Raw genomic sequence first — 21714 nt, 5'->3', positions numbered from 1 at the left:
TGCTCACCTCTATGGGATTTTGGTGTAGGTAAAGATGTGGTGATCCCGCCGAGTTGAGGGCGTGGATATATTTTGTGAAGAGTTGATTGCTCTTTTATTTTTGTTGTAAATTTTGTAAAGCCAAGGGCTAAACATGTAGGGGTCCGATGGACCATTTTGGTGTAACCAGGCTCATGCCTTGGAAATTGTAAGCCCTTGAGGGCCTTTATTTGTTTTGGTTAAATGATTTCACATGATATAGATTCATGTACTAGTTTTCAATGAATGTATAATCGCATGTGAGAATTACTTTTGTATACACATTTGAAGTTATGTAATGGAACATGGTGAACACAACCTTCCGGCATCATTTGTGTGACGGGATTATGATCTAGTGTATGTAGGTTGATGCATTTTATTTATGCTGAATTATTTCGGGTTGTTATAGTTGCCAAAGGCTTTCATCAACAAGAGGGGCTTGATTACTTTGAAACATTCAATCCTATGGTTAAACCAATCGCCTTATTTTGTCTCTTACCGTTTCCAACAATTGGCCCATTCGGAAACTCAATGTGGACAATGCTTTTCTTCATGGTTATCTTCAGCAAGATGTCTACATGCATCAACCACCTGGGTTTGTCAATGTCGCTCGTCAGCCCTTTGTCTGTAAGCTTCACAAGTCTTTATATGGATTAAAATAGGCTCCGTGTGCATTGTTCTCTCGTCTCACGGGTTTCTTGCTTCAGCTTCAATTCACAGCATCCAAATCTGATAGCTCATTGTTTGTGCATCGACATGATGGTATTGTGATTTACATTCCTATTTATGTTGATGATATCCTAATTACTGGCAATTCCACCTTTTCTCTTCAGCAGCTCATTCATAAACTAAGCTGTGAGTTCACTCTCAAAGATCTTGGTGCTTTGCATTACTTCTTGGGCATTGAAGCTTGCAAACACTCCCACGGTCTATTGCTCTCTCAACGCAAATACATCCTGGATCTCCTCCATAAATCATGATTGCTGCTTGCCAAGCCCATTCAAACACCTTTTGCTACTACCACCAAGCTCACTTCGGCAACTGGCATTTCTATGAAGGACCCTTCCCATTATCGTATGGTGGTCAGGTCCTTACAATATCTTACTCTTACTCGCCCGGACATTTCTTTCTTCGTCAACTGATTGTGCCAATTTATGCACTCTCCCACCGAAGACTATTGGCGGGTTGTCAAACGAATCCTTCAGTACCTCAAAGATACCTCTCATTATGGTCTCTTATTTCAGCCCACTTCTTCTACCCGTCTTCACGCATTTTTTGATGTCGATTGGGCTGGTTCTATTGATGATCGCAAGTCCACCGGTGGTTATGCAATCTATCTTGGTGACAATCTAATTTCATGGTCTTCTCACAAGCAACGGACAGTGACGCGATCCTCTACTGAGTCTGAATATAAAGCCTTAGCTGATACTTCTGCCGAAATTTCTTGGCTACAATCTTTACTCAATGAACTTGGCATTCGGTTATCCTCTCCCCCAATTCTCTGGTGTGATAATCTTGGTGCCACCTACTTGTCTGCCAATCCGGTCTTCCATGCACGGACCAAACATGTTGAAATTGATTTTCATTTTGTTTGAGACAAGGTTGCTCATAAGGATCTCCAAATTTAATTTATCTCTACCAAAGATCAGATCGCTGATATTTTTACTAAAGGATTACCTTCCTAATCCTTTCTTTTTTTTTCGGGACAAGCTGCAAATTCACTTATTGGAATGTTTTACTTGAGGGGGGCTGTTGAGATATGCTTCCCATATCAGATATACATCCATGATTCCATCCTTATCATTATTTGTATCTATCCTTATCTAATACCATGTATAAATAGAATAGAATAGTCATGGAAATAATGTAATACAAAAACTATTTTCATTTAAACTCAATCAAAATATTTACAGTTGGTTATTCAAGTTAACTCATTCAATTCAGGTAGCATGGTCTCACTAAGTGGTATTTGTAACTCATCCTCAGGAGTCTTCTATGAACATAAGAAGTATATGTAGAAGGCTCTTAAGAATAGTTGGGACATCACTCTTGTGTCTCCAACTCAAGTTAGAATCACCTTTCCAATTTTAATTGTCATAGTGGTTCAATTTTAAGAAATTTTTGCTAGTTGTTTGATAGCTTACTTTGGTGTAGAGAAAACACTTTTAATATTTGTAAACCTCGCAATAGTATGAATATGTAGGATAATAACTAAATGCAAGGGGTCAATCAACATTAAATGTTAAATTACTATGTGTAGACACCTCCTTTTTTATTGGCCATAAGACTTGAGCGTTTTATGAAAAACTTTCGATGATGAAAGGAAGAGAAAGGAAGATCAACTCAGGTATAAGTCTCTGATGAAGTAGACCAACCACTCCTTCACCCGTTTTAGCCAAAGAGTAAAACCTTCAAAACTTGTTTTCAAAATGATTTTCTAAAGACAAGAGAAACCTTCTCAAATATTTCGGTCATTTCTAGTTTTGTGTTTTCCAAAAATTGTTGATCTATTTCAAAAGAAGCAAGTATAGAAAGCTAGAATGAATGAGAAGGTGGGAAAATCCTTTGGAAGTCAATGTTGCTAGACCTTATAGCGCTCGACTGAATATTTTCATGAATGGTCGAACAGAAATGTTGGGCTAGACTATTTCAAGAAGTGATTGACAAACATAATTAGGTCTGGCCGTGAGTTCTCAAGCACACCTAGAGTATTTTGTCTTGCTGGATCACTTTGAGAAAATGATCAATGGACATTTTTGATTTGGCCGTACAAAGTCCTATCCGGCCGAGCACTTCTAGCGGCCAGTAGTGTCATGACCCAAACCCGCCTCTAGAGCTTTAGATCATAACCAACCAATAACGATTAGATTACCTATGGCCTCAGACAAAAAATCAAAATATTTAAGTAATATTTGGGCCTAAAGCAGAAGCAAAGAAGAATATTATTGTCCGTTGAACTGTGCTTATATGCAATGAACACAATTAAACAAACACTTCATCTCACATACTTATAATATTACAAACTTTAATTTTAATACATAACCCAAGATCATTCATATGACTTAACAAAACTGGACAAACCAAAACTTTACAAAGCTTGGCCAGAATATAAACTGAATCCTCATCGCAGAGGCACATCTTGGGTGGCATCATAAAAGGGGGTTGACTCCAATGCAATCTTCTAATGTGGTTCCTCTTGATGCTCACCTACATATATATAAGGGAAGGGGGTGAGCTGGAAGCCCAATGAGCAATCCCAATGTAAAGAGGTTAAATGAATGAGTTTCATAACTTAATTTAAAACAACAATCAAAATGTGTTCAAAACATTTACTGGATACATATCTATAACATACAAAGCTCATCAAACCTTTCATAAATAAATCCATGGCGTGGTACATTTCCATAAGCATTATTAACACTTGACAGAACGATCTCAATAGTTCAGAACCATACAAAACGTTCACGAAGCACCCACATCGAACAACTCATGCAGAACGTATATAGAAACATTGTTCAAAAATATATCTTATACAAAGTTTACTAACCTTTCAAAGCTATACATGACGATATTCAAAGGCATATTGTTCAGAAATTTATCAGAGCTTTCAAGTAGTATTTTCCATTAACATTTAGTAGAGCAGACATAACAGAACAATGCTCAACAAAACGACCTCTGGTTCAATATATGACAAAATGACCACTGGTCCAATATATAACAACACAACTTCTAGACCAATTCATGTATTATCATATAGAACTCGATATTGGTTATCACAACAATTGAGAAACATATTCATAACGAAGATTTCTAAAATCCAAGGTGTGTATTTTTATTTGTAGATATCATTAGTTGAACAAAAGGAAACTCATTCATTCTTTGAAACATATCAATTACGAAAAACTTGCCTTATCATAAACAATTTGAAATCTTATAACTTTTATTGTTTATTCAAGAAGCAATTATAAAAAAAAAAAAAAAAAAAAAAAAACTAATCATATCATAGTTGCATTGGAAATTCTTAAAATATTTAATTTAAAATTATTTAGTCCCTAAAATGATTATAAAAATAAAATATATGCCTATAACTATTATAAATTAGTAAAAGATCCTACCTAATTAAGATTTTATTCTTGAAAAATTTCAACTTTCCATTTTGCTTTTAAAAAGTATTTTGTTTTATTGTGTTTAAATTAGCATCAGAGCTTGATTTACTGAAGAACCAATAAAATTTTGTGAATATTAGATATGCTGAAGAACTAGGATCAAATAACTTAAACAATAATATTCACAATAATAGAGTAAAATAATACATTAATTAAGTTATAGAAAGAACTTAACAAAAAAACTTTAAAACAATCAATTATAAATTATAAATGAAATCTAGCATATAATACTAGATAAAGACAAGCAAATAACCATTGTAGAAGATAATATATATATATATATATATATATATATATTATATAATTACTATTATCCTTACAAAGAAAATTTACCAAAAGAATTGATGCTCACTTTTCAAACACAAAATAAAAATTTAAAACTTTTTTTAAATAAAATTTTAACTAGATAGGGGCTTTTACTAATTTATAGTAGTTGTGGGCTTATATTTTATTTTTATAATCCTTTCAGGGACTAAATATGTTTGAATTAAATACTTTAGAGACTTAATGGATTTAATTAATAGTTTAAGAATAAAATAAATTTTGATTTATATACTTTATAGGGACGTAGTAAACTAAATCGATAGTTTATGGACTAATAGATTATTTGGCGATAATTTAGGGGTAGAAAGTGCAACGAACTTTTTTTTTTTTTTTTGTTAAATTGATTCCTTTAATGAGAAATTTACTCAGAAGTTTCATCCTAGAAAAGAATGTACCAAAAAGTCCCATGAATTTTTCGTAGACTATTAAGTCTTATTGAATTTGAAGAGGTACACCATGAGTACCTTTCACTAAATTTCCTGGAGATTTCAAATGTGGGTATGCATGATAACATATGTGCACTATTGTCTTATTAAATGTTTGTCAATTGTAAATGTGACAATGAGATATTTATACACTATTGTCATATTAAACTTTTATCAAATATGTTATTCTTAAAATGTGACAATATGACATGTAACGCCCCAAAATAATACCATCATATCTATAACATCACCCATTTCCAAAATAGAATGATAACCATACTCTTTTCCATAATTCCAAATGTTTTACAAAAATAATCTCACATGCGATTATATATTCATTGACAAGCTAGTACATGAATCTATAGCATGTAAAATCATAAAATCAAAACAAATAAGGCCCTCAAGGGCTTAAAAGTTCCAAGGCAATAGCCCAATTACACAAAATGGTCTCTCGGACCCATACACATTAGCCCTTGGCTTTACAAAAATTCACAACAAAATAAAGAGCAATCTACTCTTCACAGGAACGTATCCACACCCTCAATTCAGCGGTCTCACAACATCTTCACCAGCACCAAAACCCATAGGGGTGAGCATAAAACCTAGAAGAGATTTCTCACAAATTATATACAGTTATGCCAATTCCCTCAACATTAAAAATGCAATAAAAACCATGCAAGTGCCCATAATGAAGGGAAATTTTTATTTCAATGCACTGTTTAGAAATCATCATGTTCATCAAAATATTTTCCAATCTCATCAATTTCACACTTTCCAATATTTAAACCAATAGGGGCGGTAAACACGACACTGGTAATCCCTAGGCTGCTATCTGCAAGTAGACTCTATGAGTACTACCAAAACGTCATTTTTACCGGTATTAACCGAAAGGCTCGACACCTATCCGCGCGGTTTTCTGGTCTTTCACCATGGACTCTCAGGCCAACTTATCACTGTCAACTACACCCCCTAATTGGACTTACCAACGTATTTACCCCTTTAACAATTCCATAGTTCTTTTTACAATGTAACTTTCTCAATGTAAACATTTTCCAACTCATGCCAAGATGTTCAATAATGATACTGAATTTAAACGCAATTAGGATGTAACGATTTATATCTCATAACCTTTCAATGAAATTTCACACAATGACCACATGCTTAACCGATGCTATCAACACATGACAAAAACTTCTCATCATGCACATTTGGTTAACATTCTAGCCATTACAAGATTATATGGAATTTTCAAACATCATCCTCCAAGATTTCAATCTTCACAACCCATGGTGCTCAACAATTATCATCTTACCACATCCCAAGTCCAAGTGTTAGCAATAATATTAAAATACCATCTCATATCTCATGTGTCAAGTATATTGCTATTATGTTAAACATTTGGGTGGAACTTTCTCTCATACATCCTATTAATACAAGAAAGTAAATAATTCCAACGACATCTTCCTTATTTTGCAAAATCCCCAATTTCTAGCGTTTTTATTAAAACAAATCTCCATTATTTTTCTAAGATAAACTCCATCAAAATCATCTCTCATGAGTCAAATTGAGGAAAAACTCTCAAGAAGGAGAAAATAGATTGGGATTCAAACCCATATTCAAAAGTCTCTACATGTTGAACCGAAAATTAAAAATTAACACAAAACTTCAAGAACACTTTTAAATCAAAATCCATATAGCAAAACTTGTATATATAACTCAAGAAATCCCTACCTCAAAGTGTTGATGATGAAAGAGAGATGAAACTCTAACTTGGAGATGAGAGGGAACTTGATTCCTACCACCCAAGTGAAGCCCCAACTTTGGATCTTCAAGATCTTGAGAGGAAAGATGGTGATCTCGGCCCAAGATTAGCAAAAAGAAAGAGTTTTAGATGTTTGAGGTGTTTCCTAGAGAGAAGGAGGAGGAAAATATAGTTTAGAGTGAGAGAGGGATGTCAAAAATGAGATACACTTTCAGACCAAAAGAGAAGAAAAATAGGGATTTTCGGACTGCCAGAGTGCCGCACGTGCGGCCTTCATCCCCGCACATGCAGGGCTCATCCCGCACCTCCTCCCACACGTGCGGCCCTGGACCCCTGCACGTGCGGCCCTGGCCCAAAGCCAAGAAAATTTTTGCTTCACTCTCCGACACTTCGGACCTAACCCTATGCTCTCCGAAACTGATGAAAATCAACACCAAGCAAAACATGAACAGGGACCCTATCTACAGAACCATTTCCGGTCATTTCATTTCCAACGAAGATCGAAGGAGAAGGAAGCGAAAAAGAAGGAAGGGAAAAGAAAAAAAAGAACCCGGTCATTACATGACATAATCTATATATGTAAGGAAAAGGGACTTTTTAATGAGAAGTCTTCTAGGAACTCCAAATTCTTATTCTAATTTTCTTGATTTACTTAATTTTAAATAATTACTTTTATTTGATAATCCCACTACAGGGAAAGAAGGAACAAAATGAGTTGTTTCACTCATATAAAGAGAATCTTATACTCTCATCTCATTTAGTGAAGAGCCTTGTGAGAGTTTCAACATCTCATACTAATTTTCTTGATTTTCTTAATTTTAAACAATTAAGAAAATCTCCATTGGCTAACTTTAATTTGATAATACCACATCGGGAAAAGAAGGAAAAAAATGAATTGTTTAGGTTAGGATAGTTTAAGTTCGAAGCTTTTATCATAGTTTAGGTTGATGGTTTACCAAATTGTACGGTGAAAATATGCCTCTTTAATAGGAGGCCAACTTACATAATTTAAAGGCTTTTTTTTAATAATTAATGTTATTATTATTATAATAAAAGGGTTTCAAAATTTGGAGACCGTCACCCATCTCTCCCAGTTGGGTCTATCTTGCTTGCATGACTACAATTAATTATATTTTTAAAATAATATTTTGCTCCAAATGCAATGATGCAAGTTAATTTCACAATTATGACCACATAGATGACAATGTAGCAAGGCACATGTCGGAGAGAAGAAGAGGTCAGTTGATTGACTTTGATTTATTTTTAGTTTTTATTGGCAACATTCTGAACAAATTAAAGTTCATTTACTTTGAGTGAGACTATCATTTATAATCACGTAATTTTATTATAATTAATTTTTAAAAATAAATAATAAATATAATTTTATAAATAGATCACATATTTTTATTAAAGATAAATACATTGAAATCACATGAACATGACTTTAGAATGAATTTGATTTTACCAACCTAAATGATGCCTCTAATTCTTGTTGGCTAGCTTCCATTTACCTTTTATTTTACAATCACACATCGGAAAAAGAAAGAAAAAGTGAATTGTTTCACTTACATAAAATGAATTTTATGCTCCCATTTATATAAGCAAAATGAGATTTTTAGTGAGAAACTGTAACGCCCTCAAAATATGACATAAACCAACCATTCATAGGATTCATAAAACATAATAGAAATGTTATATTTTCATTCATCAGAGTCTTCTTTACAAAAGATATTACATGCATTACATTTTCATAAATGTTTATCTTGAAACTATAGCATGTAACTCTCACTGATAACAAGTAAAATAAATGCCCTACGGGTTTACATCATTCCAAGTTATCACTTGGTTACAACAAAAGAAGAGTCCTAGCTCTATACAAATAAAGCCCTCGGCTTGAATTCACATTTAACACAAAACAAAAATAACAAAACGAAGCCTTCAACCCCTAAACCTCCCAAACTAATTCCTTGGAGGCGGCATGCCACCAGTACATGAAAATGGTATCCCAAGTAGGGTGAGCTAAAGCCCAGTAGAGATGCCCTAAGAAATATATGAGAACTAACTAAGATATAAGCATCAGATAAATGTGTAACATTCTTAACCAACACATATTATTTTCAAGCTCGTTCAATATAGATAACCAATGTCTCAATTCATTTCCATGCTTCCATTTTGAGTAAATCAATTAACCAAATTCATTATTATCAAAGCAACCAAATGAGACTACAACTCAATGGTTCACAATTTAATACATTCATCAATCTAACACTTCTATTTCTTGTCATTTTACGGAACTACGTCCGAGGGAACTGGCATCCATAAATAAATAAGATTTCGGGACTTTCACCCTGGACACTCCGGCCAACTTAATTCTCAATGGAGTCCATCCCCTATCTCCTCCCACACAATTGAATGCATCCCCTATCTCCTCTCATACAATGATACATATACAATGTATTTAAACACGTTGTCATATACAATGACTAATCAAATCACATAATCAATGATTTAATCAAACCGTCATATTTAATGACATAATTCAATTGATTAGTTTCGATCTTCCTAATCCTCATGCAGTTTCTACAATAATCATGGCTATCCTCCACCGATAGCCCAAAACAGATATTTCTAAACAGATAAATAAATCTATCAACAGATAATTTATTAAATTTTGCCATAGGTGAGTGACTTATCAATCCAACTACACCATTTAATCACAATTTCCTCCAATTTCATAATTCTCAAACCAAATTCATTATTTATACAAAAATAATTTATTTAATTCAAATTAGGGAAATCTTCCTCATTTTCCAAATATTATAACCAAGACCAAATTTCACCAATTAAACCCAAGTCATACCATGTTCAAGACCTCTCATACACTTATGGTATCAAATGTGGAAACCCCTCTTTTAAAAATCAAAACCCAAACCCTAACTTCACCCAAATCTTCCCAAATCCCACCATTTATACAAAATGACAAATATCAAGGTTAAAACTCATATTAAAGAGTAGATTATCCGTACCTCAAGTATAGAAGCTTAAAAGGGAAGAAGAGGAAACTTGAAGATGCCCCAAACTTGAACTTTTTCAGATTAAAAGGAAGCCCACGGGATACTCTATTTTTTTAACAAAGGAAATAGGAGAGAAGGGCTCTAGATGATGGAGTATTTGTAGAGAGAGAGTTTTTTAGAGAGAGAGATAGCCGACCTAGGGTTTGAATGAAAATGGGACCAAAAAAATGATACAAAATCTTACTGCTACAAACTGATATATGCGAGGCTCGCTCGAGCGAAGGAGTTGTCGCTCGATCGACCAGACACAACAAATAGCCTCGCTCGAGCACACAATCCAAAGCTCCAGGTCTGCCACAAATGCAGACGCACGCTCGAGCGCAAGAAGCCTCACTCGAGCGAAAGAACAGACAACACAAGTCTCGCTTGAGTGCAAGAGTGCTCGCTCGAGCGAAAGCTGTGTCTAACAAAGAAACCTAAGGACTCTCAAACCTCGCTCGAGCGTAAGAACCCTCGCTCGAGCGAAGAAGCCAAAATCTGGGCAACAACATTCTAGACCAACTAACAGCCAACTTGTTTCAAACTCGCCCAACAAGTCCCAAAACTCATATTCAAAGAATTAAAGGAAGGAAACAAGACATAGACAACAACATAAAATCACGGAATCCGAGTTCGGAACACAACAAAGGTCGGGGTAAAACCGGGATCGCTATAGAAACCCTATGATCAATATCTCATACTCATTTTTTTTTAAACAATTAAGAAAATCCTCATTGGCTAACTTCCAATTAACTTTTATTTTACAATCTCACATAGTTTTGATTTTAAAAAATAATTTTGTATGAGATTTTGAGACTGTCAAAATATTTAACTTTAAAATAATTGCAATCCCACATCGAGAAAAGAAAGAAAAAGTGAGTTGTTTCACTTATATAAAATGAATCTTATTAAAGGAGTTTTAAAGGAGAAGCCTTGTAGAAGCTCCAAACCCTCATTCCAAAATTATTGAATTTTCTAAATTTTAAACAATTAAGAAAATTTTCATTGCTTAACTTCCATTTACCTTTTATTTTACAATCCCAAATCAGGAAAAAAAAAGAGAAAAAAAAAAAGAGTGAATTGTTTCATTTACATAAAGTGAATCTTATGCTCTAATTTATATAAATTATTAAAATTTCTTAATTTTAAACAATCAAGCAAATCCCAATTGCCTAGCTCCATTTAACTTTTGTTTTACAATCCTACATCGGGAAAAGAAGGAAAAAGTGAATTGTTTCACTTGTATAAAGAGAATCTTATACTCCTATTTATGTCAGTAAAAGAAAATTTTTAGTGAGAAACCCTATAATCAATACCATTTTTTTATTTTCTTAATTTTAAGCAATTAAGAAAATCTCCATTGGTTAGCTTCCATTTAACTTTTATTGTAACGCCTCAAAATAAATGCATAAATCAATCATTCATGATATCCACAAACATAGGAAAATAAAATATATACATCCATCAGAGTATTCTTTACAAAAAGTATTACATGTTGACAACAAAAGTAAATGCCCTACGGGCTTGCAAACTTTCCAAATCAACACTTGGTTTCAACAAAAGAGAGTTCTAACTCTTAACATATTAAACCCTTGGCTTGAATTACATGTAATACAAAAGATAGCCACAAAAATAAGCCTTCAGCTTCTAAACCTCCCAAGCTACATCCTTGGAGGCGGCATATCACTTGTACCTGAAAGTGATGTCCCATATAGGATGAGCCAAAGCCCAGTAGAGATACGCTAAACATAATATGAGAAATAATTAAAACATTAGCATTCGACTTTCACCATTTCTATAACCCATCCACATTTACAACCGTATTTCAATTCATTCCCATTTCTTGATATCAATCAAATCGACAACATGGTATAGTATTTATCCAAACAATTCAAAATGAGACTATAGCTCGTATTATCAACATTTCTATCATCAATAATTTCAAATGAGACTATAGCTCGTATTATCAATATTTCTATCATCAATAATTTCAAATGAGACTACAACTCATAAAGACAACACTTCAATTCATCAACATCATTCAGATGTATATAAGGTTTCAGGACTTTAACCCTGGACGCTCCGGCCAACTTAATTATCAATGGAGTCCATCCCCTATCTCCTCCCAAACAATGGAGTACATCCCCTATCTCCTCCCAAACCATGGAGTACATCCCCTATCTCCTCCCAAACAAAGATGCATATGCAATGTATTTAAACACTCCATCATATACAATGATCATTTAATGCACATATTCAATGTGTTATTCCAACCGTCATATTCAATGACATATTCCAATTGATTAGTTTCAGCTTCCCTAATCAACATGCAGTGTCTACAACAATCAAGACTATCCTCCACCGATAGCCCAAAATAATTATTTCTGAACAGATAATAAATTTATCAAACATGTAAATTATCAACATTTTCATAGGTGAGTGATTAATCAATCCAATTACACCATTCAATCTCATAATTTCCTAATTTCATGAATTTCAACTCAATTTCATATTTCCATATTTCTTGTAATGCCCCGAAAATAATCCCAATATGAATGATACATCAACCACATACAGTCCTTAATTGCAACTAACATCCATTTGCTATATCAAGTTCTCCATAATTTATACAAAGGTTCCACATGCAGTACACATTCACTAAACAAAAGGATATATGAATCTATAGCATGTGAGACACATATCACCAAATAATAAAGTGCCCTTAAGGGCTTACATCTCCCGAGGCATTATCCCTGCTACACAAAAATGGTCACACGGACCTATACACGTTAGCCCTTGGCTTTACAAAAATCACAACAAAAATAAAGAGCACACTATTCTTCGCAAAATATTTCCACGCCCTCAATTTGGCGGGAGCACCACATCTTTACCTGCACCAAAACCCATAGGGGTGAGCATAAAGCCCAGTAGAGAAATACCAAACAAAGTATATACATTTATGTTTATGGCCAAAATTAAAAGCAAGTGCGATGCAATCCCTTATTCTTTTCAAAATATTAATCATGTCTTTCTTGAGAAACATCATGCATTTCATTTACAATTGCAATCTCAACAATTTCCAAATTAATATTTTTAATCACAAGGGGCGGTAAATACGACACTGGTAATCCCTAGGTTGGCGTCTGTAAGTAGACTCTACGAGTACTACCAAACTGTCATTTTTACCGGTATTAACCGGAAGGCTCGACACCTATCCTCGCGGTTTTCCGGTCTTTCACGATGGACACTCAAGCCAACTTACCAAAGTCATCTACGCCCCCTAACCGGACTTACCACCGTATTTACCCCATACACAATTTCATAGTTCTTGTCAGAATGTATTCTTCTTTCATGAATTAAACATCTCCAATTGTAATTAATAATGAAAAATAACATTTATTTAATGGATATGAAATGCAAGGATTGTCCATACCAAATGGCCTTACTCTAATTTCAACTACCTCAACAACAATGCCAATTAGCCACATTCCTTTTCTTCATTTCCACATTTCCTCATAATATAACCATGCCATCAATCCATGGCACCAACAATTTTTCATCATGCTCAATTCACCACAACACACTTTCAAATACTTAACAATTGTGTTAAAATCACCTTTCATTTCTCATACATCATGCAAATTACCATTTCATCAAACATGTGAGGGAAATTGATCTTCTTAATACAAAACAACAAGATATTTTCAAGACATGCTCATCGCTTTCAAAATCCCTAAAATTTCTAGGGTTTTTATATTCACAAGCAAAACAAACATTTTTTCTTTTGGAAAGTATTTTCTTTCATGACATCACTTCTCCTCTTAAGTGAGTAAATGTTCTCAAGAAATAGTTTTAAAAGGAGGGAGGGAAATCAAACCACCTTAAAAACCCTAGCATTTATGAGACAACACCAAACTTCCAATATTGTTAATGAAACTCTTAAAATCAACCCAATCAAACATAAATATATATATATAACTCAAGGAAATTTCTGTACCTCAAGATCTTGATCAAGAGATGGAGATGATGAGAGGGGAAACCCTAGAAATCCAAGTTGTCAAAGCTCAATCCCCACTACACAATATTGTTCTTGCTTACTCACCAAAAATAAAGAGAAATGATGTTGAATCTAGACTCCAAGATTTGCAAGAATGAAAGAGTTTTAGGGTTTAATGATGTTTTCTAGAGAGAAGGAGGGGAGAAATGAAGTTTAGAGTGAGAGAAAAAGGCCCAAAATGACATATAGGTTCGGCCAAAAGACTAAAAAAAAACAGAGTTTCAGATGCCCAGACCGCCGCACATGCGGAGCCCTACCCCGCACGTGTGGCCCTCATCCCCGCACGTGCGGGGCTCCTCCCGCACCACTTCCCGCACGTGCCTTTTAGGTAGTGTGCAAATCACAACAGCCCCCTCTTCCTGCACATGCGGCTTGGCCTCCTGCACGTGCGGCCCTAGGCCCCCGCACGTTCCCCGCACGTGCGGCCCTGCCCAGCAGCCTAGAAATTCTTCTGCTTCACCCCCGGGCACTCCGGACCTAACCCTCGCACCTCCTGGAACAAGAAACTTCAATACCGACACACACACAAGAACACGAGTTTTAACTTGGAAATAATTTCCGAGAGTACTAACCCAACGAGAACGAAAGAGAACGAACCAAAAGAAAGAAAAGAATTAGAGGAAAAAGGAACCCGGTTATCACATTTCTCCAAAATAATTATACAAATTAATTATTTAAACTCAATTAGAGCATTTTCTCCCTTTTCTCGAACATCAACCCTAAGGTTCAATTTTATCAATCGTACAACAATAACCCCATTTTCCAAGGTCTTACATACACATGGTACTCAACAATTGAAAACCCTCTTTATATATTTCAAATCAAACCCTAACTTTCAAAATTTTCCATAACTTCACCATTTAATCGAAATGACTAAAATTTATGTCAAAACTCATTAAGACGAGTATTTTATCCCTACCTCAAATGAAGAGACCCAATGGAGATGAAGAGAAAAACCCAAGATGCTCCAAAGTCCAACTTTTTCGGATCAAAGTGTAGCCCAAGCAAAGCTTTACCCTTTTTACAAAGGGATTAAGTTAGAGACACTCTAAATCAAGAGTATTTGTAGAGAGAAGTAGTATATATAGAGAGAAATAGCCGGATCTAGGGTTTGGGGTGAAAAGGATGATGAAAAAGTGAAGTATAACCCGCTGCTGCCAGCTGATATACCCAAGGCTCGCTCGAGCGAAGAAGTGGTTGCTCAAGCGACCAGACACAAAAGAACCTCGCTCGAGCGCAAGAAGCGTTGCTCGAGCGAACAATGCGAAGCTTCAGGTCTGTAACCCAGAAGCACACTTGAGCGCAGGACTCCTCGCTCGAGCGAACGAATCCAAAACATAGAGCAAGCTCGCTCGAGCGAAGGAAAGCTCGCTTGAGTGAAGAAACACAACCTTCAGGTCAAAAAGAGATGTAGACGCACGCTCGAGTGCAAGAGTTCTTGCTCGAGCCAAGAGACACACCACTCAAAGCTTGCTCAAGCGAAGGAACCCTAGCTCGAGCGAAGGAACTAAAACACAAATCTCGCTCGAGCGAAGAAACAAAAATCTGGACAGCAACCATTTGTTTCAACACCCACCCAATCTGTTTCAAACCTACTCAACACATCCCAAAACTTAGATACAAAGAATCAAAGGATGGAAACGAGAATAAGACAACAACATACAATCACTAGACCCGAGTCAAGAACACAATACATGATAGGGAAAACTAGGATCGCTATATTTATTGTACAATTCCACATAGACCTTTTGATTTTAAAAATAATTTTGTATGAGATTTTGAAACTCTCGTAATATTTAACTTTAAAATAATTACAATCTCACATCAAGAAAAGAAATAAAAAATGAGTTATTTCGCTTATATAAAGTGAATCTTAAACTCTCATTTAATTTATAGTATTGTGCATGTTTCAGTATAAGACGGTTTAAATTTTAAAATAAAATTTAAAGGTTTTAATTAATTAATTTTGTTGTAAATTAGTTTGTCTGCTAACTTAACCGATTAAGCCAAATCGTTTTCAATTTGACTAATTCACTAGTTTAACTTTGGTTTTAGCTGTTTTATCAAAACATATTGTTTAGATTTGTTTGATTTGAAATAAACTCAAATTGACCTTATTAGAAATTGAACGATTAAGATTGCTTGGTTAAAAATGAACTTCCTGTCCAAACAACTGTTAACTTTTATTTTACAATCCCACATCAGTAAAAGGAGAAAAAAAATGAGATGTTTCACTATATAAACCTTATGCTCTCATTTAATATTGTACTGTTGTGTATGTTTCAATTCAAGAGAATTTAAATTTTAAAATTAAAATAAAATTTAGATGTTTTACTTAATTAATTTTTGTATAAGTTAGTTGGTATAGTGATCCCAGTTTTCCCTCCATTGGTTAGTGTAATCCAGACTTGGTTCCGTCGATGTTGGTTGTTGTTTATATCTTGTGTCCATCCTTCGATGCTTTGTATTTGAGTTATAGGATGTTTTGGGCAAGATTGTTACAGGTTGGGTGTGATTAGGAGTAAATAGTTGCTGCCCAGAATTTTGGTCCTTCGCTCGAACCAGGGTTTCTTCGCTCGAGCGAGAGTTGAGTTTTGTGTTTGGTGGCTCGAGCCAGGGTGTCTTCGCTCGAGCTTGCGTCTGCGTCTGGTTCTAGACCTGAGAGTTGCATTTCTTGGCTCGAGCGAGCTTTCCTTCGCTCGAGTGAGCGAGGTGTATGTTTTGAGTTTCTTCGCTCGAGCGAGCATTCTGTCGCTCGAGCGTGCTTCTGGGTTGCAGACCTGAAGCTTCGCATTGTTGGCTCAAGCAAGGCTTTCTACGCTCGAGCGAGGTTTCTTTGTGTCTGGTCGCTCGAGCGACCACTCCTTCGCTCGAGCGAGCCCGTGTTATATCAGTAGACAGCAGCGGGTTAACACTTCACTTTTTCGTCTCTTTTGATTTCAAAACCCTGGATCCGAGCTCTCTCTCTCTCTCTCTCTCTACACACCTTCTCTCCAGGGTTTCATCTATTTTTAGTGTGTTTCTACCCTAAGTTCTTTGTAAGAAAGGTAGAGGGTCGCGGGGGCTTTGTTTTAATCTGAACAAAAGTGGATTTGGAGCACGTTGGTTTTTTCTCATCTACTCCTTTGGGCTTCTAATTTCAAGGTAGGGATACCCTACTCCATCTTATGAGTTTTTTCTTTAATTTTAGTCATTTTGATTAGTTGGTGATGTTGGGTAATTTTGGGAGAAATTAGGGTTGATGTGTAATTTATAAAAGAAGGGTTCTCAAATGTTAGAACCCATGTGTATGTGAGACATGGGAAAATGGAATAAAAGGTGTTAAGTTGGTGAAATCAAACCTTAGGGTTGATATGCAGAAAAATGGGGAAAATGCCCTAATCATTGAAATAAATTAATTAGTATAATTAATTTGGGAAAATATGAAATTTAGTTGAAATCCATGAAATTGGGAAATCACGGAATTGAATGGTGTAGTTGGATTAATTTATCACTCACCTATGCGAATGTCGATATTATATCTATTTAATACATTTATTTTCTATTTAGAAATAACTGCTTTGGGCTATCGGTGGAGGATAGCCTTGATTGTTGTAGACACTGTATGTTGATTAGGGAAAACTTAAACTAATCAAACGTGTTATGTCATTGAATATGACGGTTAGGATAATACATCAAATATGTGTATTGATTGATTATTGTATATGAAAAATATTTATATACACTATATTATGTGGGAGGAGATAGGGGATGGACTCCTAAATCGGATATTGTTTGGGAGGAGATAGGGGATGGACTCTATTAATACAGCAAATACGTGTATTAAATCGAAGTATTGATACAGCAAATATGTGTATCATTTATGAAGTATGGAAGTGTCTTAATATGTTAATGATGCATCAAACATGTGTATCTATCGTGAAATATGGAAGTGTAGGTATATGAGTTATAGCCTCATTGAATTGTTTGGCCAGGTTCTGAGCCATGTATATGAAATGATTTGGATAAGTAAAGGAAAGCGGAACGTAACATGGACATAATTGTCATGGAACTGTATTGTGATATAACTGAGTTATAAGTGTTAACCATCCATCAAATGCTATTGTTTTAGTCATTGCTTATATTTGGTTTAGTATATCTCTACTGGGCTGTGGCTCACCCTATATGGGACATCATTTTCAAGTTCAGGTGATATGCCACCTCCAAGGTCATAGCTTGGAAGGTTTTGGAGTTGAAGACTGTTTTTGGTTATTCTGGTTATTTGGATATTACATGTAAATTCAAGCCGAGGGCTTAAAGTGTAATTGAGTTAGTACTCTCTTCTGTGACCAAGTGTTGGCTTGGAAAGTTGTAAGCCCATAGGGCATTTACTTTTGTTGTCAACATGTAATATTTTTGTATTTAACTACTCTGATGAATGGAGGGATGTTTTGTTCTCTTATATCAATGCATGTCGAAAATGTTGGGCTTTATGTTGGTATCAGAGCGTACCGGGTTCGAATACTTTGGGTACGTGGGAAGTGGTTAGTACCACAATGGGTTTTTCTCGCTTGTTAGAGACTTAGGTATAATATGATGTGCTTATGTGATAATATGTTTATGTGGTTATATGGGTATGGAATGTAGTTTCTAGGATGTTGATTGGATCCTTGGGTTTCTGGGAGTCTTGTTGGAAAAGCACTTGATCAATGCTATTTCTAACCGGAAATCTAGCAACGCCTCGGGACTGTCATTATCCAGAAATGAAATTCGTAAGTGCTTATGTGATTATATGCTTACGTGGAATGAATTACTGTTGTCCATGCATTAGGACGCGAGTGAAATAGCTTCGGCACATTTGTGAATGTGCTAATGATCTTCGTTATTAGGATGTTAGGACGAGGACGTGGTGGTAGGCATGATAGGCCTAGGAGGCAGGAGATGCCTTTACCAGATGATATTCTGGCGCAGCAGGAGGGGGTTGGTCAAGCCAATGTGGCCGAGCCAGCAGGTCAGCAGGCCATAGGCGCCTTAGCCCGCGAGATGGCAGGAACATTGACGGAATCCATGGACATTCTCAGGCTGAGAATCAAGTCCAGGCCCATGTGACTGAGGCAGGGCCTTCTTTTCTGAAGAGGGAGTTTTTTCGGTCTAACCCAGACGAGTTCTGGGGGATCCTAAGAAGCCACTTAAGGCTGATGAGTGGTTGGATCAGATGGTGAAGACGTTTGAGATGCTTGGCATCGAAGACGGGGCTTTGAAGGTGACCTTGGCATCTTTCCAGTTGAAGGGAGATACGGGTCAGTGGTGGAAGTTTATGAGGGGTCGTATTGGTGGCACTTGGGAGGCCTTTGTGGATACTTTCCAGGAGAAGTTTCTGTCTCCCGCTATCAGAGAGAAGTTGAGAGATCAGTTCTGCCAGCTTAATCAGCTGAGTTTGCCTGTGGCCGAGTTTGAGGCCGCATTTACTAGCTTATCGAGGTTTGCTCCTAAGTTAGTGGCGTCTGAGGAATGCTGTTGTTTGGAATTTGAGAAGAAGTTGAGGCACGGACTCAAGACTAGAGTTGCGGGGTCCATGATCCGGGAGTATGGGTGTCTTGTGGATGCTGCAGCTCATATGGAGATTATCATGCATGAGGAGGAGGAGAGGATGAGGGGCTCCAAGAGGAGTCAGGATGGCCAGGGGGATGGTAGGAGGCAGAGGGGTTCTAACCCTCAGCATTCTCAGGGAGCTTTTGCTAGATCAACCTTTCCAGTGCCGAGTTTAGGTTCTGGGAGAGGTAGTCAGGGAGACATTACTTGTTACAAATATGGCCAGCTGGGTCACATGTCTCCAGCTTGCCCGCAGAGGGGAGGAGGGCAGAGAGCTGCTTCATCTTCAGCTCGACCTCAGAGTCAGAGTCAGGGCAGAGGCCAGCCGCTCTCTTGTTACCAGTGTGGTCAGGCGGGGCACCTGAAGAGGTTTTGCCCGCAGTTGAGTGCCACATCGGGTGCGTCTGGTTCGAGGCAGATGCAGAGTTTTCAGCCAGCACAGTCAGTTCAGGCCTCGAGGGCCAATCAGGGAGCTTCGTCCTCCTAGTCTGTGCAGTAGTCTTTTGCTCCTAGGGGTGAGCAGATAGAGCAGAGACCTTCAGGGCGCGTGTATGCTGTTACCGCGCAGGATCTTGTACCTGCTCCATCTATTGTGAGAGGTACATTCTTGTTTTGCAACTCGGTTGCTAATGTGTTGATTGATACGGGTTCATCCCATTCCTTTATATCTGCTGCATTTGTATCCGTTTTGGGGTTGGAGTTGGCGCAGTTAGCATCTCCTATATGTGTTGTATCACCTGTTGGGGGTGAATTGATTTTGAAACAAGGGTGTTGGGACTGTGATATAGAGGTCGCCGACTGTCGGCTTCCATTTCCTTTTGTAGTTATGGCTATGTTAGGTTTTGATGTTATTTTGGGTATGGACTGACTATCGTCATACCGGGCTGTTATCGATTGTTACCGCCAAAGGGTCACAGTATGTACCCCGAGCGGGGATTGTTTCCATTTCTTGGGAGATCGGGTTGGTAGTGTTTTGCCACCAGTGTATGATCGGCGAGGGCAGAGTGAGCTTAGTGGTCTTCTTGCTAGCTTTATGAGTAGTGAGTGTGATGAGACCCAGACTGTATTACCGAGAGTGGTTTGAGAGTATTCGGATGTTTTTCCAGAGGACCTTGTTAGCTTACCACCTCATCGAGAGATTGAGTTCTCTATTGATTTAGTGCCCGGCACGGCGCTGATTTCTATGGCACCATATCGTTTTGCCCCAGCCGAGTTGGTTGAGTTGAAGATTCAGCCCCAGGAACTGCTAGATAAGGGCTTTACTCGCCCTAGTACTTCACCGTGGGGAGCACTGGCCCTCTTTGCTAAAAAGAAAGATGGTGCCTTGAGACTTTACATTGATTACCAGAAATTGAATCGGGCTACGGTTAAGAACAAGTACCCTATGCCTCGTATTGATGATTTGTTTGACCAGTTGAAAGGGTCCCGTTGTTTCTCTAAGATAGACTTGAGATCGGGTTACCATCAGTTGAGGGTCAGGGAGGAAGATATTCTAAAGACGGCATTCCGTACACAATATGGCCACTATGAATTTTTGGTGATGCCTTTTGGGCTCACCAATGCACCGGCAGTCTTTATGGACTTGATGAACCGGATATTTCGAAAATTCTTAGATCGTTTTGTGGTCGTTTTTGTGGACGACATTCTGATTTATTCACCCACGGAGGAGGAGCACGAGGAACACTAGAGAGTGGTACTTGAGTTGCTTAGAGCCCATAGGCTGTATGCCAAGTTTGGGAAGTGTGAGTTCTGGCTAAGAGAGGTCAAGTTTTTAGGCCATGTAATCTCCGGGGAAGGGGTGTCTGTTGATACATCCAAGATTGAGGCAATGCAAGATTGGGCACAGCCTAAGAGTGTTTTTGAGATCCGCAGTTTTCTGGGATTAGTTGGGTATTACCGCCGGTTCGTGAGAGATTTCTCCAAACTAGCTTCGCCGTTGACTAGATTGACGCGGAAATGGGTCAAATTTGTATGGAGTGAGACTTGTGAAAAGTCGTTCCAAGAGTTGAAAGTTAGACTTACCACCGCTCCAGTTTTGATTATTCCGGAGAGAGGTTTGGGTTATGCGGTTTATTGTGATGCCTCACGAGAGGGTTTGGGTTGTGTGTTAATGCAAGAGGGGAAAGTGGTAGCCTATGGCTCACGACAGTTGAAAATACATGAGAGAAATTACCCTACGCATGACCTAGAGTTAGCAGTTGTGATTTTTGTCTTGAAGATTTGGAGGCACTACCTTTATGGTGAGAGATTCGAGGTATTCTCAGATCATAAGAGTCTAAAGTATCTGTTTACACAGAAAGACTTGAACTTGAGGCAGAGGAGGTGGATGGAGTTTTTT

General features: G+C 37.1%; 1 protein-coding gene across 1 annotated transcript in view; it reads right to left on the bottom strand.

Annotated features, from left to right (window-relative positions):
• Window positions 1-1736: 1736 nt before the first annotated feature.
• LOC145819732 (uncharacterized) overlaps window positions 1737-21714 on the bottom strand; it is a 55176-nt gene continuing 35198 nt past the window's right edge. The window contains exons 4-5 of the mRNA XM_082913617.1: window positions 2473-2525; window positions 1737-1841 (exon numbers count right to left, since the gene is read on the bottom strand). Of these exons, the coding sequence (XP_082769743.1) occupies window positions 1737-1841; window positions 2473-2525 (158 nt within the window). The remainder of the gene's footprint in view (window positions 1842-2472; window positions 2526-21714) is intronic.

Source organism: Camellia sinensis, chromosome 1, assembly GCF_055761805.1.
Source record: "Camellia sinensis isolate YWXY chromosome 1, ASM5576180v1, whole genome shotgun sequence".
NCBI lineage: Eukaryota > Viridiplantae > Streptophyta > Magnoliopsida > Ericales > Theaceae > Camellia > Camellia sinensis.
This window is presented reverse-complemented; position numbering and strand designations above follow the sequence as displayed.